Source organism: Trichomycterus rosablanca, chromosome 11 (assembly GCF_030014385.1).
Source record: "Trichomycterus rosablanca isolate fTriRos1 chromosome 11, fTriRos1.hap1, whole genome shotgun sequence".
NCBI lineage: Eukaryota > Metazoa > Chordata > Actinopteri > Siluriformes > Trichomycteridae > Trichomycterus > Trichomycterus rosablanca.
Window position 1 is genome coordinate 27,464,862 of NC_085998.1, and position 17,655 is coordinate 27,482,516.

The 17,655-nt window shown below is 39.5% G+C and overlaps 1 protein-coding gene across 1 annotated transcript; it reads right to left on the reverse strand.

Annotated features, from left to right (window-relative positions):
* Positions 1 to 3,211: 3,211 nt before the first annotated feature.
* On the reverse strand, positions 3,212 to 16,501 carry kmt5b (lysine methyltransferase 5B). The gene is made up of 10 exons (XM_063004126.1): positions 16,398 to 16,501; positions 13,995 to 14,308; positions 13,744 to 13,891; positions 13,457 to 13,622; positions 13,262 to 13,371; positions 12,992 to 13,158; positions 11,232 to 11,251; positions 10,988 to 11,124; positions 10,692 to 10,885; positions 3,212 to 4,669 (listed from the first exon to the last, which is right to left on the reverse strand). The coding sequence occupies exons 2-10, from the start codon at positions 14,128 to 14,130 to the stop codon at positions 3,324 to 3,326; spliced, it is 2,424 nt and encodes an 807-aa protein (XP_062860196.1). The 5' UTR covers positions 14,131 to 14,308; positions 16,398 to 16,501; the 3' UTR covers positions 3,212 to 3,323.
* Positions 16,502 to 17,655: the final 1,154 nt, after the last annotated feature.

Below are 17,655 nucleotides of genomic sequence, written 5' to 3' on the forward strand. Positions count from 1 at the left end.
TTATTTACTCATGCAAAGTACACCAATCAACAATAACATTAAAACCACCTCCTTGTTTCTACACTCACTGTCCATTTTATCAGCTCCACTTACCATATATAAGCACTTTGTAGTTCTACAATTACTGACTGTAGTCCATCTGTGTCTCTGCATGCTTTTTAGCCTTCTTTCACCGTTCTTTAATAATCAGGACCCCCACAGGACCACTACAGAGCAGGTATTATTTGGGTGGTGGATCATTCTCAGCACTGTAGTGACACTGACATGGTGGTGGTGTGTTAGTGTGTTGTGCTGCTATGAGTGGATAAGACACAGCAGCGCTGCTGGAGTTTTTAAACACCTCACTGTCACTGCTGGACTGAGAATAGTCCATTAACCAAAAATATGTCCTGTCCTGTGACCACTGATGAAGATCTCAAAGATGATCAACTCAAACAGCATCAATAGATGAGCGATCGTCAATGACTTTACATCTACAAGGTGGACCAACTAGGTAGGAGTGTCTAATAGAGTGGACAGTGAGTGGGCGCAGTATTTAAAAACTCCAGCAGCGCTGCTTTGTCTGATCCACTCATACCAGCACAACACACACTAACACCACCACCATCAGTGTTAGTGTCACTGCAGTGCTGAGAATGATCCACCACCTAAATAATACCTGCTCTGTGGTGGTCCTGTGGGGCTCCTGACCATTGAAGAACAGGGTGAAGGCAGGCTAAAAACAGTATGTAGAGAAACAGATGGACTACAGTCAGTAATTGTAGAACTACAAAGTACTTCTATATGGTAAGTGGAGCTGATAAAATGGATAGTAAGTGTAAAAACAAGGAGGTGGTTTTAATGTTTTGGCTGATCAGTGTAGATTCAGAGGTTTAAGTTTAGTGAAGACCCTAAAGGACCCTTAGGACAAGGGGAGCATACAGATTAAATTTAACTAAAGACTAAACCAGCGTTAACAAAGATTACATGAACACTTGTTTCCTCCATTGTACTTTCATGTTCTAAACAGGATTACCTCAGGATTATGTAATGGGTTGTGAAAAATCAGAACCTGGCAACTGTTAATAGACAACAAAATGTCTACCAAAATAGGGTTAAACAAACAAAAACAAAACAAAAAAACGTTACCTGTCTACTCATAGTGTGAGCAGCTAATTAAAAGACTGAATTTTCTGAATAATTACCTCATTACACAAACTTCTTTTAACCCCCCAAGGAAAGACATTGTCTGAAAGAATTTCAGGTGTCTTAACATTTGCATGTATCAGCACCAAACCAAAACAATGAGCACCATAGCCTTGGGTGGCCAAAATATCTGGTACACGTTGCAAAACATTTAAATACGAACATCAAGTAAGTGTGCATTTATGGAGGTTTACCTGTTTAACTACTTGTTATGTGGGTCATTCCTACAATTCGGTGCCTTTTGTGTCCACAGTACTGATCATTGTATTTATTAAGTATATTTTAAACAATACAATTTCTTAACATCTTACTTAAATAATTTTAACACTTTGAACACAATGTTTTCTACCCCCCCCCCCCCCCCCCCCCCCCCCCCAATAAAATCTGTGTATACATACTGTTTTTATCTCTTAGATACCAGCAGTTTTCCCATTTCCCCAGTGCTGTACATTCTGATTTAGTGATGGATATATGTGGTTTAATCTGTTTAAAATGTTTGTTTAAGTCCCTCTAAACCTTGGATTTTATTGCTGATTATAAGGGTTTTTCACACGTCCCTCTAGTTGCTGTCCACCCTGTTATTTCTTACTAGTCTCTTTATGTATATACAGTATATATATATTTTTTTCCCCCCCAATTTTTATCCCCCAGTCTAGTCGTGTCCAATTACCCTGACTGCGTCCTCTATAGTGATTCGACCCTTCACCACTGACTGAGGACGCCTCTCAACTGACATACGCCCCCTCCTGTACGCACAGTCAGTACAGACTGCATTTTTTACCTGCATGAGTCGAGTTCATACACTTGACAGGCACTGTGCACGGAGGGCCACACCCCCATCAGCATTATTCCTCAGCCCTGTGCAGGCGCCATCAGTCAGCCAGCAGGGGCCGCAGTCACACCAGTTATGAGGACCTGTGATCCGACTTTCTTACCCCTAACCCTGAACAACAGCCAATCGTTGTTCATACAGCCGGCCAGCCCAGTCGGAAAGGTTCGATGCTGAGGTTCGATACGATGTATTCGAAACCCCAACTCTGGTGAGCTAGCGTACTTTAACGCTGCGCCACCCGAGCGGCGTCTTACTACAGTCTCTTAAAATGAAGAGCTGTTTTGCATACTGACATTTCCTGGAGCTCACATGATCTTTTTTGAGGGAAAACAACTGTGGCTCATTAAACTCCTCATTTTAATGTTGTTTTTTCCACATTTTATCCTAAAAGTCTTATATGGTCAACCAAAACATGTCCACCCTGTTATGGGATATATGAGAAAAAGCAGTACGATTTGATCAGAGAGCAGAGAATTCTTTGTGTGAATTTACTCATTGTTTTGCTCACTCGCTAGCTTATGGCTAATTTTATGTCAGAATGTCCACCCTGTTATGGTCCACCCGGTTACAACCTAATACGTAACAGGGTGGACGTCACAGTGTATATGAGGTGCATGTGTAATTTAGCTTGACCAATATTAGTTTGGAAAGTATAACATGTTCTTTTTATAATAAAACATGAAAAACATATTAAAACAGTGTTTCATTTTCAAAAAGTTTTAAGGTCCAAAAGGCACCCAATCCCAGGAATGACCCATAGACTTCCTGTACAGAGCTTTTGTAGGATTCCCTTTAGACATGTTAAATGAAACAGAATTTGGTACACTGCCTGCTTATTAAATCTTAAAAGCGGTATCTAGTTGCTGAGGTGGACTCATGCAATGTTCCCGAAGGTGGATAAACACATTGCAGCCCTTTTACTTCTTACCAGACAAATAAAATGAATAACTTTAACATGATCAAATATCGGCAGGGTGAGAAAGAAATCTGAAAATAAGACGAAGCTGTTGGTTTGCAGTGGGCTGCTGACTTTTTTTTTTTGTATTATTTTTGAATAAAATGGCAAAGCTGAACAGGATGCTAATAAACATCAGCACATTTAACTAACAGACAGAACAGTGATAGATATCTGTACACTTTCTACAATATTTATAATTATGATGAATAAACCATAAAGAAGTGCCACCACTGAAATGATGAAAGATAGCTCGAGTCAGTTTAATTGTACATTTGCCATTCTTACTCCACATTTAAATTAAATTCTTAAAGATGAGCACGTGATTGTTAGATTCGGGATTTACACAGCTTAGGCGTTGAGTCTGAGCGACTGGTCCTCTCTTCTTCTCGAGGAGATGTCAATGTCTATGGAATCTTTGCCTACAATCAGCCGCAGGCGTTTCGCTTGTGGAAGTGGGATAAAGTCGTCCTCATTGTCAAAGTAGTCCTCCTCATCTTCCGAAGTCAGCGAGTCCTCCTTAATGTTCCGAGCCATTTGAACTCCTACCTCTCTTTCCAGAACCTCGCCCTCCTCTCGCTTCACTATCCCGGTGAAGGTTACATCCTCCTCACGTTTCAGCTGGATCTTCAGCTTAGTCGAGCTCCCATGCTGTCCATGTCCAAAACCATTGTTTAGCTTAGCCACGTACAGACCGGCCCGCTCCTTATCCCGTTCCTTGCTAAACTTGATGCTGATTTTAGACGAACTGGATGAGCACCGCATGGCCTTGGTGTCTCGCTGCTCTTTCTTCTTACTGCTGCTGCGATCCCGCCGTCGACGCAGTGTCAATTTGGGGATGCCGGTGCTGTTCTCCAAAATTAGCTGCGCATCATAGCGTGTGATACGTCGCTTCTTTTTGCTCATCTTGTTGCGTCGTAGCACCTTTGCACTCTGAGCCAGGCCGTCGTAATGCCGCCCTGGAAGAGCAAGTGGCACCTTGGCGCAATCCGCCACGTCAGCAGTCCGTGCTGTGTGTTGAAGGTCAGGCATGCCTTCTTGGAATATTTCATCAATATAGGAGCCCACTTCTTCCTGTTTTATTGTCCTCCTGCGTTTTGGACAAATCCCTTTCCTGGGACAGCTAGTCTCTAGGCTAGGGATGTTATCCTGATGCCTCTGCATGATGGGAACAATACAACCAGGCTCGGTTTTAATGGATGTGCTACCAAGTGTCTTGCTTGTTATGCTTGGCTTTGGGCCATGCTTGCTGGCATCAAGCTCCTGAGCACCTAGTGCGGTCCTGCCGGACCTGCGAGTTCTGTACGAGCAAGACACATTGTCCTTGCTGGCCAAAAAACCCTTTCGGGAGTTCTGATTGTTTTCGTGAACTGCAGTTCGTTTTACACCCCCTCTGCAGCTAGAGAATTGAGGGGTTCCTTGACTGTCTGCCTCTCTCCTGCAAGACTGCCTGAGGTTCAAGCTTCCAGTACTCGCTCTCGTGTGTGCCTTCAGTGCAGTTGACCGGCGGCACCTTTTTCCTCTAGGTAAAAGCTGAGCAGGCTTTGAGTTAAGTCTCTTTGGTAAACTGAAATTGGATGCTTGACTTCTTTTAGAGGGTGAGGTAGAAGTAGGAGTGCTTGGCGATGTTTGCCTTGTTACAGGTCTGACTTTGCAATTTGCTTTTAACTGTGGTTGTGATGTCCTTCTCCGTAATGCTAATAAAAAAAATAAAAGAAGTGAGAAATTATTGCAATTTTTCAATCATCTACAGTGTTCTAAAACCCTTAGAAAACCACAAATTATTGATTAGTGTTATTTTAGAAGTAGGATGTGTTTTGGGGGTTGTAGGGTGTGAATGAGTCTCATTCTTTCTGTGCAATTGCAACCTCTGCTGTCTGGCACCTGCACTAGCAGTTGGGTATTCTTGGAGCTCATAGTTTGGCTCTCTATGCGCAGTACAGTTCTCCATGAGTCTCTGCTACTGGCATGTGAAAAGATGGCAACTGTGTGCAGGTCAAACAAGGCAGCTTTCCTTGGCCTGTGTGGGGGTGGCACAAGCGGCAAGAGAATTGCAACAGGGGAATTGGCAGTGAGCAGATTGGGTAGAATATGGAAAGGACAGCAGAACATGTCTTTAAGCCTAAATTAATATGTATATTTTATTGGGCTTTATACTGAAGGAAACAATACAAGGCAATGATGATGCAAATAGATTAGTTTAGACTGTTTTAAAGTCCAGCTACAGTGGATATAAAAGTCTATACACCCCTACTAACATGCCAGATTTTTGGTGATGTAAAAAAATCAGTCCAAGGTAAATCGTCATGTGATGTATACTCTGTGAAATTCAATAAAAAGCTGCACTCTCTTATAATTTTGTATGTGGCTACGTTCAGAATGTTTGTTTGTTTGTTCATTAGGATTTTAACGTCATGTTTTACACTTTGGTTACATTCATGACAGGACACGTAGTTACTCGTTACACAAGATTCATCAGTTCACAAGGTTATATCAAACAGTCATGGACAATTTTGTATTTCCAATTCACCTCACTTGCATGTCTTTGGACTGTGTGAGGAAACCGGAGCACCCGGAGGAAACCCACACAGACACGGGGAGAACAAGCAAACTCCACACAGAAAGGACCTGGACCGCCACACCTGGGGATGGAACCCAGGACCTTCTTGCTGTGAGGTGACAATTCTACCCACTTAGCCACCGTGCCGCCCGAGCAGGTAAAATATGAAGAGGATAGCAAAACATGTCTTGGATGTTTTTTTTGTTTTTTTTATGCCTAAATAAATAGGTATTGTTAATGGGGCTTTATATCAAAAATTATAATGCAATGCAGTGATGATGCAAATAGATACACTTAGACTACAAAGTCCGGCTACAATGGATTTTAAAAGTCTACACCTCCATTAACATGCCAGGTTTTTGGTGATGTAAAAATTAGGTAAAGATAAATAATTTTATATGTATTTCCACCTTCAATGTGACCTATAATCTGTGCAATTCAATTGAAAAGGACAAAATGAAATCATTTAGTATGATTAGATTTAGTATGCTGCACTCTTATAATTGTGTATGTGTATAAGGTCAGAATGAACCAATCACGTTCAAACTCGTTAAATAGTAGTCAGTGACACCTGCCATCAATTAAAGTGACTCTGATTAACCCCATATAAAATTCAGCTCTTCTAGTAGTGAACATTGTTGTGTATAACATAGGGCACTGCGGTGACATTAGCAAGAATTGCGCTTTCCTTAAAAAAAAAATAAAAAAAAAGTAAAAAATGAAACCTAATCCAGAAACCTGCAACATTAAAAAAGCTGCAGGAATTTTTGGCAAGTACTGGATGTGTACTACAAGTGAGAACAGGCTCCCGTGTTTTACATACATTTTGTCTACGGGGTAGGGTGGCAAGAAATACACCCAAGCCTGGCTACATTTTGCAAAAAAAACTACAGGGTGGGCCATTTATATGGATACACCTAAATAAAATGGGAATGGTTGGTGATATTAACTTCCTGTTTGTGGCACATTAGTATATGGGAGGGGGGAAACTTTTCAAGATGGGTGGTGACCATGGCGGCCATTTTGAAGTTGGCCATTTTGGATCCAACTTTAGTTTTTTCAATGGGAAGAGGGTCATGTGACACATCAAACTTATTGAGAATTTCACAAGAAAAACAATGGTGTGCTTGTTTACAGCCATTGACATGTCGCAGAGGTTAACACGTGAGGAGCGGATAGAAATTGTGTTGATGTCTGGTGAACGCAGTACCCGGGTCATTGCAGCAGATTTCAATGCAAGACACCCTATGAGACCACCCATCTCCCATGCTACAGTTAGCCAACTGCTTGCCAAGTTTCGTGAAACTGGTTCAGTGTTGGATTTGCCAAAATGTGGACGCATGAAAACTGTCACTAATGAAGAAACATCAGTGGCTGTCCTAGCTTCATTCAGCAAGAGCCCACAGCGTAGCACTCGCCGCATGTCACTGGAGAGTGGCATCAGTCGAACATCCCTTCGGCGGATATTAGCTACTCACAAATGGCACCCTTACAAACTCCAGCTGCTGCAGCATCTCAACGAGGATGACCCAGATCGGCGCACTGAATTTGCAGAATGGGCAAAACAAAAATTGGAACAGGACCCTCAGTTTACACAGAACATTTTGTTCAGTGATGAGGCAAACTTTTATGTGAATGGTGAAGTTAACAAACAAAACCACCGCTATTGGTCTGACACTAACCCACATTGGATAGATCCCTCCAAGACTGTTGGAACACAAAAATTTATGGTGTGGTATATGGGGTACAAAGATAGTGGGGCCATTCTTCATCAATGGAAACCTCAAGGCCACTGGATATTTGAAATTGCTACATGATGATGTGTTTCCCTCTTTATGCACTGAAGCTGGCACGTTCCCTGAGTTTTTCCAGCAAGATGGTGCACCACCACATTATGGGTGTCAGGTCCGAGCATTCCTAGATGAACAGTTTCCTGGAAAGTGGATTGGTCGTCGTGGGCCAGCTGAATGGCCCCCAAGGTCTCCCGATCTGACCCCCTTAGACTTTTATCTTTGGGGTCATCTGAAGGCAATTGTCTATGCTGTGAAGATACGAGATGTGCAGCACCTGAAACTTCGGATACTGGAAGCCTGTGCTAGCATTTCTTCTGCGGTGTTGCTATCAGTGTGTGAAGAGTGGGAGAAGAGGGTTGCATTGACAATCCAACACAATGGGCAGCACTTTGAACACATTTTATAAGTGGTCAGAAACTTGTAAATAACTCATGAAAGAATAAAGTTACGTTAAAACCAAGCACACCATTGTTTTTCTTGTGAAATTCTCAATAAGTTTGATGTGTCACATGACCCTCTTCCCATTGAAAAAACTAAAGTTGGATCCAAAATGGCCAACTTCAAAATGGCCACCATGGTCACCACCCATCTTAAAAAGTTTCCCCCCCTCCCATATACTAATGTGCCACAAACAGGAAGTTAATATCACCAACCATTCCCATTTTTTTTAGGTGTATCCATATAAATGGCCCACCCTGTACATCAAGTCTGCCAAATGCATGAGGGAAAGTGTGTCATGCTCTAATGACACCAAGGTTCAGCTCTTTGGTCATAATTCCAAAAGATATGTTTGGCACAAATCATCACTGTGCATCACCATATGAACACAATACCCACAGTGAAGTATGGTGGTGGCAGCATTATGCTGTGGCTCTATTATAGTTTAACAGGAACTGAGGCTTTAGTCAGGGGGCAGGGAATTATGAACAGATCCAAATATCAATTATTTTTTTAATGCATTTTCTCCCCATTTTTCTCCCGATTTAGCGCAGTCAATTTGTCTTCCGCTGCTGAGGGATACCCGATTGCATCCGAGGAGAGCACGTCGCTGTACACGCCTCTTTCCGACACGTGCACAGCCCTCCTCTTCTCGCCCCTGCTTTCTGCTTTCGCCAATCAGGGTCCTTAAACAGCATATGGAGATCCCACCCACACATAGTCCGGTCGTCCCGCCCTAGCAGATACGGTGGCCAATTATGCCCGCCAGATGGCGCCCGGTGGCAACACCGAATATCAATTTTGGCACAAAATCTTCAGGCCTCTACTAAAAAGCTGAAGATGAAGAGGAAAGCTTTACATAAATAAAAGAATGGCTTCACCAGAAGAAGATCAAACATTTGGAATGGTGCAGCCAGAGCCTAGACCTAAATCCAACAAAAAAAAACTGTAGGGTGACCTGAACAGGACTGTGCACAGGAGACGTCCTTGCAATCGCACAAAATTAGAGAGCTTTTGCAATAAAGAGTGGGCAAAGATTGGCAAGTAAAAATGTGCCATGCCTATAGACGCCTACCTAAAAAAAGACTGGATGTTGTCATAAATCAAAAGGTGCTTTAACGAAGTATTAGCTGTTAGTGTGCATATTTATCTAACCATGTCATTGTAAAGTTAGTTTTTCTTCCTAAACGATTTATGTTTTTAATTAAATTGTACAAATTATAGGTCATAATAAGGTGGTTTTGAAAAAAGTTCTAAGATAGTCTATCTTGGTGTCATTTTTACATCATAAAAACGTGGCATTGTAACATCCATTGCACATTGTCCCGCAGATAATTTGTTTATTTATTTACCAATAGGGCTGTCGCGGTGAAAGAATTTCCCCTTGCGATATTCAGCCTGTGTCAATATCGCATTATGCGGTAATATCACCATTTTTTTTTTTTTTTTTTTTTAATTACTTAATTGATCTGGATTTTAGAGCTATATAAACAAGCTTTATTGTTAGGCTATGATTCGGTATATTATTGCTTTATAATGACAAAGATGAGACAGCTTTAAGACCAATGAAATGCGTGTTTATTGTTAAATACAGAACAGAGCAGGGATGCACGTCTTTTCTCTATTAAAAAAAGGTTTAAATTTAGCTTCTAGCCTAGGCTAGATATACACTGTGAAACGAAAAAAAAGTGTTTAGGCTAAAAACGCACATCTAATCAAAATATGGTAAAAAAAAAAAAAAAAAAATAGAATAAAGAATAAAGTCGGCAAGACCTTAAACCTGCGTTATCATGCACGCTAGAAGAACCAACAAGTTCACCTGATGTGGTTTAGAGAGGATCCGAGTGGGGTAGCGATGTTCCCGACGTTACCGATGTTGCAGTAATACACAGAGCAGAGCAAATCTAGCCCGGTTATCGCGCCACTATTAACTATCTATTTAGTAGGTATAATTAACATAATATATACTACATTTTAAGTTATTATTCGTTTCAATACATTTTTATTCAACGAAAAAATACATTTAAATCATTCCAGCAAGCGAGCAAGAGAATATTTGCAGGCTGCAATGCCATAATAACCGTCATTAAGTGTTTTAGTACGCCAAGGCTGTTTGAATATAACAGATAAATATAAATATACCCCCCCCCCCCCCCCCCCCCTTAAAAACTAATACTAAAATATAGCCACATGCTATGATTTCCAGGGTCCAAGCACAAATTATGTGACCCAATATGTAAGAATGGGACCACTTCTTATAGAAGCACTATGCCAAATTCCCCATCAATGGAACCATCTTTGTTTGCATTCCATTATCTTGCGTATCATGGCACCACCTATCACTGCAGTTATACCATAACATTTAAACATTTTATGCTATGTGACAATCAGTGTAATTCTTTAGTTAAAGCAGTATATGAATGCTTTCCAAGTTAAATTAGTATATTAATGGTTGCCTTGCTCTACCCATGTTTTTGATTTGCACCTGGCAACAACTGTACACTGTAGCATTTTGATAATTAAACAATTGCTTAGGGTTATTTTGATACCACATTTGTGTATGTGGGGTGAAAATCAATTTGTAGGGCATAAGACTAGTAAAAAGGAGGCTTATTTGTAGGGCATGAGACTAGTTAAAATGAGGCTTATTTGTAGGGCATGAGACTAGTAAAAAGGAACTTTGTCAGTACGTCTACAGGGTAGTACATATGGACCTTAAAGTTTGACGCTACACTATAGCACCAGCATCAGACCAATCAGGCTAAATAGCGAGGGGAAAGAAGGAAGGGCTAGTAACTGTAGATCAAGTCTCATGTCCCAATGACCTACAGTTTTGGTCAGTGTGTTTCATTTTATTGGAGAAAAAGAAGAACAATAATAGGGTTTCACCACTTTTGGTGCTTGGACCTTTAAAAAAACGGCTCTTACATGGTTGTCCAGTGGGTGGTTCTTGAGACTCTGCCTCAGTGGAAACAGACTGGCAGTTTGATTTCCTGCTGCCCTCTCCAAGCTTCTTGAGCCTACTCAGCCGATTGTCCGTCTCCCTCAGGCCGTACTTACTATTGATCACCGGGACCTCCATAGGCAGCCCTGCTTTTGACTTAAAAGCACCGGTGCCACGTCTGCAATCAAACCAAACAATGCATAGTTATGAGACGTAGTCAAATTTAGTTTAATAATTAAAAAAATAAGAAGAATTCTTTGGTTTAAATTGGACATGATACCTTTCACAAGTATAGCATTCGCAGAATTCATTATTTTCTCCAAAGAAGCCATCACCATAGTAACAGGAGATCTCCTCTTCTGGTTCAATGTCCCGCAGGACCTTGACACATGCAGTGTCTCGACCTGTGGATACAAACTATAACAGAAACACCAATTAGCTATTTTAGTTTTTTTTGGGTTTTTTTGCCAGTCCAGCAAGTTAATCTTTATAGAAAGTAATACAGCACTAAAGTTCATACTGACCTTGCAATTTGGCCGACAATCTGTAACAGAAAAAGGCAGAAATGTGGTTTAATTTACTTCCACAGACTCATTTTCAACCAGAATGATACGTTATGCTACTTTCCTAAGAGCATGAATTAAAAACAAAAAAGGGGGGAAAAACTTTGCAGCTATTTATAAATGTTATGAGAAGAAAATATGCATGATTAAAGAAGGTACAATATGTTCAGAGCAGTCTATTCTTAGTGGTTCAAGAAAGAAATAAAAAAGAGTCATGAGGCTTCTGCAAAAAGTAATTTGGAAAGATTTTGACATTTACTGCTCCTATAATCTTAGCTGGGCAATACTGACATGCTATATGGGAAAATTCAACCTATGGTTATATGAAACATATCCATGTCCACAAAAAAGTGATGTGGACATGGAATTTTGTAAACACAGCTTATTTGTTGGAGCTATGAAAAAGCACAATTGAAGGTTGTACCTTTTGAATAATGCAAACCTTATGTTTACCTATTTAGTACCTAATAAACCAGCAACCCATTTAACATGTGATTTGTTGATTCAAGGATTTAGTCATGGTTAGTTTTTCCCCCTTTTCAAACAATAGCATATCCCACCCAGCTCATAAAGGCCGTGATAGTAGTTGATCGGCTGTATCAGGCATTTTGAGCACAGGGCAGTGTAATACTAAAGCCGCAGTTGAGAACCACTGTATGTATTTATAACATTAGACTTGACCTGTTACTTTACCTGCTCTTATTCTCTCCCTCCTCCTACTATGTATATCTTCACTGTTCTGCTGCTGTCTTTGCCTCTTCTGTTATTTCTTCATAAGACCTTCATCTTGCCTCCCTGCCTTCTGAAGCAAAGCCTCATATGCCAATACCATAAGACTTACTGACATTAGTAGATTATTACTATTTGCTATAACTTCTGAGATTACTTTACTAATAACTAAAAATATTCTTTTTCCTGGTTGGGCATAAAGTAATGCTGATGTTAACTCTTCTCTGTATTTCACTGAAGTACCAGTACTGTACCTCCCCAGCACTTTATTTATTTACAACATTTATTATAACTAGTATTATATACTAGTACATCTAAATGCATAGTAAACACAAGACTTACTAAAATCTCCAGTTGTTTCAAGATACCCTTATCAAGAGACTCTGTTATTACAAATAATTAATCCATAACATCTATGTGAAGCAAGGTACAGAGGCTGTCATGTTAGAAATCTAAATCATTAACAGATGAGCGTGAATTAGGATATGTCGTTGTAACACAACTACAGCGGTACCTTGTAACTCGACATCCCCTAAACTCAAAATCTTCATGGATAAATTTATACCCTTAAACTTGACAATTCCCTTAAATCTATATATATAATATATATTTATATGTGTGTGTGTGTGTGTGTGTTTTTAGTGTACAAGTGTCAAAAACAACCCCATTTATTTACATTAGCCTAATATATATGTACTTTAATGGGACCACGCATTAACAGGTTTCCCATACATCCTTGAGGGAAAAAATACCTTAACACTTAATGCCTTTAAAACTTGACGCCAGTCCCAAAACATATTGACGTCCAGTTTCAAGGTACCACTGTACAATGCATGCTGGAAAAAGTAGAGCTGAAGTAGCCGTGCAACATCATTGGCTCTGGTTATTCCCTTTTCCCTCCAAAATGACTTTGGTGGGAAATACACATTTTTCTTTCCTACAGTAGAAAAGAACCAGTGGTGACAAAATGCACAAAAACACTGTGTACATACCATGATTAATAAAAGCAGCAGGTCCCAGCCAGAGTTGAGCACAGTTTTTACGTGTGGAGTACATGACACTGAAGTCGTTCTCTCCATGTCGTAACAACATCCTCTCTTCGCTAGCAGACAGCTCAGCAATGCAGCCGACAAGGTGTTCGATTTTATCATTTCTCTTCCTTAAGTACACAAAAAGAAAAAAGTTAAATATGCACTATATGTAAATATGTACAATTTTTTACAAACAAAAGACAAAGCTTAGTCAGATGACATTTAGATTACCAATTTTTTGTTGCTACAATTTTGGCTCCATTTTGCTCAGAAGAATAACGATTGCATGGAAGAATTTCAAATCCACTGTCTGATGCAAACATACGCAGGTAAACAAAAACCTGAAGAAAAGAGAGTCCTTTATAAGCACTATAAACAATAAAAGTCTTACTGTGATCAAGTGTTAAATCTGAGACATGAATTTACATGTGCTTTGAAGAGCTTCTCCTGGGCCTTTGTCTTATTGGAAAAGTGATGTCTGCTAAAGTCTCCAGAGGTCAAAGCCTGAAAAGCTTTTTCCAGGTTGTCATTCTTCCTGAAGCTTTTAATCACATCTTTAAGCAAGGACTGTCGACCCTTGACTGGCCGAAACCTAAAAAGGTCAAATACACAGGGATGATTTTATTTAAAAGCTAAACAGTGGTTTATTAGAAGACAGTTGATTGAAAGGTTTGATGTACCAAAAAGCATAATGAACGTATAGAACTTCAAACCTTGTATTCATTTTGTGGGTCTGAAAACCCAGGTAAGGATCCAGGATCAGGCTAGTGGATAGATCATCATATTCACACAGCTCCTTTGCCGTCATTCCAGAAGAGGGCACATGGCGCCTTTCTGGCTCTGGAGCTGCCCCACTGACACCTGACAAAATTAAAAAAATAAAATTAAAAAAAGGCAGAAATGGGTAAATAAAATCAAAAGGAAAAAGAAAATCAATCCAATAACTGTGGATTGAATCACTTACGTCGACTGCATCTCCTGCCACTAGAGGAGGTTTTGCTCTGGCGCCGGCTGGCCCTCTGGCTGTTCCGCAGCCTGGTCTTCCCAACAGGCTGATCACTACAGAACCTACTGCCATGTCTCCTGCCATTTAGCACCATGTTCCTGGATTATTTCATCTATTTCATACCAGCAGGTTTTCTGGTAAAGGCTCATTTAGCTTCTATGTACTTATGGGAAAGCACAAAACATGGAGGAAAACGATGCAACTTGGTTTTATTTCCCGCTTGCATGGGCAATAGGAACAAATACTGTGGGTACCCCAAACGTTGCATGCACCTGAAAAATAAAACATAAGTACATTACTAAACATAAGACATATATAGTTGAATGCCAGCAAACAATCATAGTATAAAGGTGTACTTAAAATAATACATGAAAATTTATGGATTAAATTGAAATTTATGAAAACAACTTAGAATAGAGAAAGTACAGGCATGTTGCTGTGAATTTGTGTCAAGTGTTGTAATTTTAAAACATAAATTAAACATCCCAATTAAAAGACTGAAAGGAGTCAAGGCATTTGGTTTTGCAGACATTTTTGAACAAATAAAGACATTTGAACTTGAAAGGTCCCATTGTTGCACAACATTAACAATATAAAATATTTACTGAAGTACAATGTACTGATAGGTACAATGGTTTACTAGTCAGTAAGTTGTGTAATTAAAATATATTTCTTCATTGTCTGTTTTACCACAGCTTTATCCTACTCAATATTGCAGTGGGTCGAGTTTACTGGGTGAGAGAGAGAGAGAGAGAGAGAGAGACAGACAGACAGACAGACAGACACACAGACAGACAGACAGACAGACAGACAGACACACACACACACACACAGACAGACAGACACACACACACACACACACACACACACACACACACACACACACACACACACACACACACTTAGCAGCTCCAGTTATTTATTTATTAGGATTTTAACGTCATGTTTTACAATTTGGTTACATTCATGACAGAAACGGTAGTTACCTGTTTCACACAAGGTTCATCAGTTCACAAGGTTATATCAAACACAGTCATGGACAATTTAGTATCTCCAATTCACCTCACTTGCATGTCTTTGGACTGTGGGAGGAAACCGGAGCTTTCGGAGGAAACCCACAGACACTGGGAGAACATGCAAACTTCACACAGAACTCCACGGTGGCTCTATGCCACCTAGCAGCTCCAGTTAACCCAAATGCATGTCTTTGGACTGTGAAGGGAATCCGGATCTCCCAAAAGAAAACCCACACAGACACGGGGAGGATATGCAACATGCAAACTCCACACAGAGAGAGCCCGGACTGCTCCACTTGGGAATCGAACCCAGGACCTTCTTGCTGATAGGAAACAGTGCTACCCGTTTTAACATATTGATATCTAAGCATTTACCAATGCATAACTTATCCTAAATAAAATAAGAAACACTTATCTCAGCTCATCTTGTCTAATTAGGATTAGTGTAAAATGCTTCGTGCCACTGAGCTATTAAGTAATACTGAGTACAGAGTGACATCCACCGGTTGCTAATGGAATAAAATTGGCTGCATGCAATAGGTCTCATTTTAAAAGATTAAAAATGTTGCGTCTTTGCCAGCACGTCATATGATTATTACAAATTGCTATTATCATAAATATTGCGATATTGCATGCGCTTCTGTATCAGCTTTGTATCACTATGCGGTCGTGCTAGCTGGCTCACTCTTGTCCATTTAAATAAACACACTAACTAGTCCGTTTAAATAAACACACTACCTTGAGCAAAAAAACTATAAAACTTCTATAAACAGTAAACAATGCCTTATATTAAAGTAAATAAAATGCATGCATGTACTCATGTGTGGCTGTGTCAGTTTTTCCATTTAACAGCACATAAAGCTAGAATGCATAAGAAAAAATAGCGTTGCTACAGCAGTACATTAAAGCTAACTGCTAAGCCTGCATACTTTTTGCCCAACTTGTGTACCATTAATCGCGGAATTATTCCTTTCGTTATTACTCTCGCATACTACCGAGTACGCTAGTATAGTGATTAAAACGCAACCCAAAAAACCGTTTGGCAACTGATATTGTTTATTAGCATTAGCCAGTTAGCTTTAAATCCACCGAAATACTAAACGCATGTTATCATAATTTCATAATTAAGGTCCGAAACAAGACAACGTTAAAACGTGCCATAATTTCTTAAGCATGTACTTTAATAATAAAATCATGTTTTTACGAGCAGCCGCAATCAGGCCTTCAAATGCTACCTCTATTAGCAGCTAACTTGCTAGCAGCGCCTAGCTGCAAATCGCACCCGGAAAGTATTAGATAAGGAATTCTAAATCACACAAGGCCAAGTTCGTGCTTAAATACTCACCGTCTATCTCTTGTGTTAATGCGTTTCCATCATAAGCGGACGACTGGGGAGAATTCTTAGAAAATATTCCATATAGCAACAAAAAAATGCCAGATAATTTACATTAAAATTCAAGATGGCGACAGGGTTTGGCTAGAGGCACGATAGGACACAGAACCTCCTCCAAAACAACTAGACCCAAAATCTACTATTCCTATTGCTTTCTGTTCTTATATGTAGTCTCTGTAAATCTACACAGTCTATCTGAAGTCCGCATACAACGCATGGCAGTTATTTATAAAAGATTAAGATGTTATTCAAGGGAAAAAAAATAGGATGTATACAAAGAGCGCGTTGTTATTTCCCTTTAAACGTGCAGTGTGTGAGTGCGCAGCTTACCGGTGTGCACAGCATCAACATGCCTCTATCACATTCACATACTACATACATATTCTATATCACATTCGCACCCATGAGCCATGTTATCAAGCACAGCTCTCATGTATATTAAATAATCAATAGGACATTATTTTACCATGCATGGTTCCAATGTACTTATATGCATATAAGGGGCTGCAGACATGCGCTCTGGCACGACACGAAAATGTCATTAGCATGTTACTCTGGTGTTTTCAAAAGGCTGTACTGTCTTGAATGTTAAAAAGCTTTTATTTTCTATTTAAATTAGCATATTTATTGATCATTATTTCTGCACACCATGGTATATACTCTTAACTGAAAAATATGAACAAAATATGCCTAGAGGGATATCGTGACCAGTTAGCTTCTTTTTGGTGTTAGCCTCCTTAGCCTTTTATTATTTAACATACAAGCATTTTCAAATGAAAATCCTTAATATTTGCACAGAGAAACACGTAAACTACAATTAAACTATTTACTTGTCAATTTCTTTTTTTTTTTTTAACTGCAAAATAAACGTTACATCCTTAAAGGATTTAAAACAGGGACAGTTAAACAAATAAACAACATATTCTAAAAAAAAAAAAAAAGTATTACTGCATTGCTAATCCATTCATCTTACTTCACTGTTTATGGGCATTTTGCAAACCTTTTTACGAATATATAATTATCCTATGTAGCAAGCAGAACAACAATAATTATTATATAAATGCATGTATTTCATTATGAAAGATAAACAAAATACATATAATATGTATGTATTTATACATATACGTATAAATACATATACACCACTGCCAGGTTGCCACTGTTGGATCCTTGAGCAAGTCCCTTAACCTTCAATTGCTTAGACTGTAAA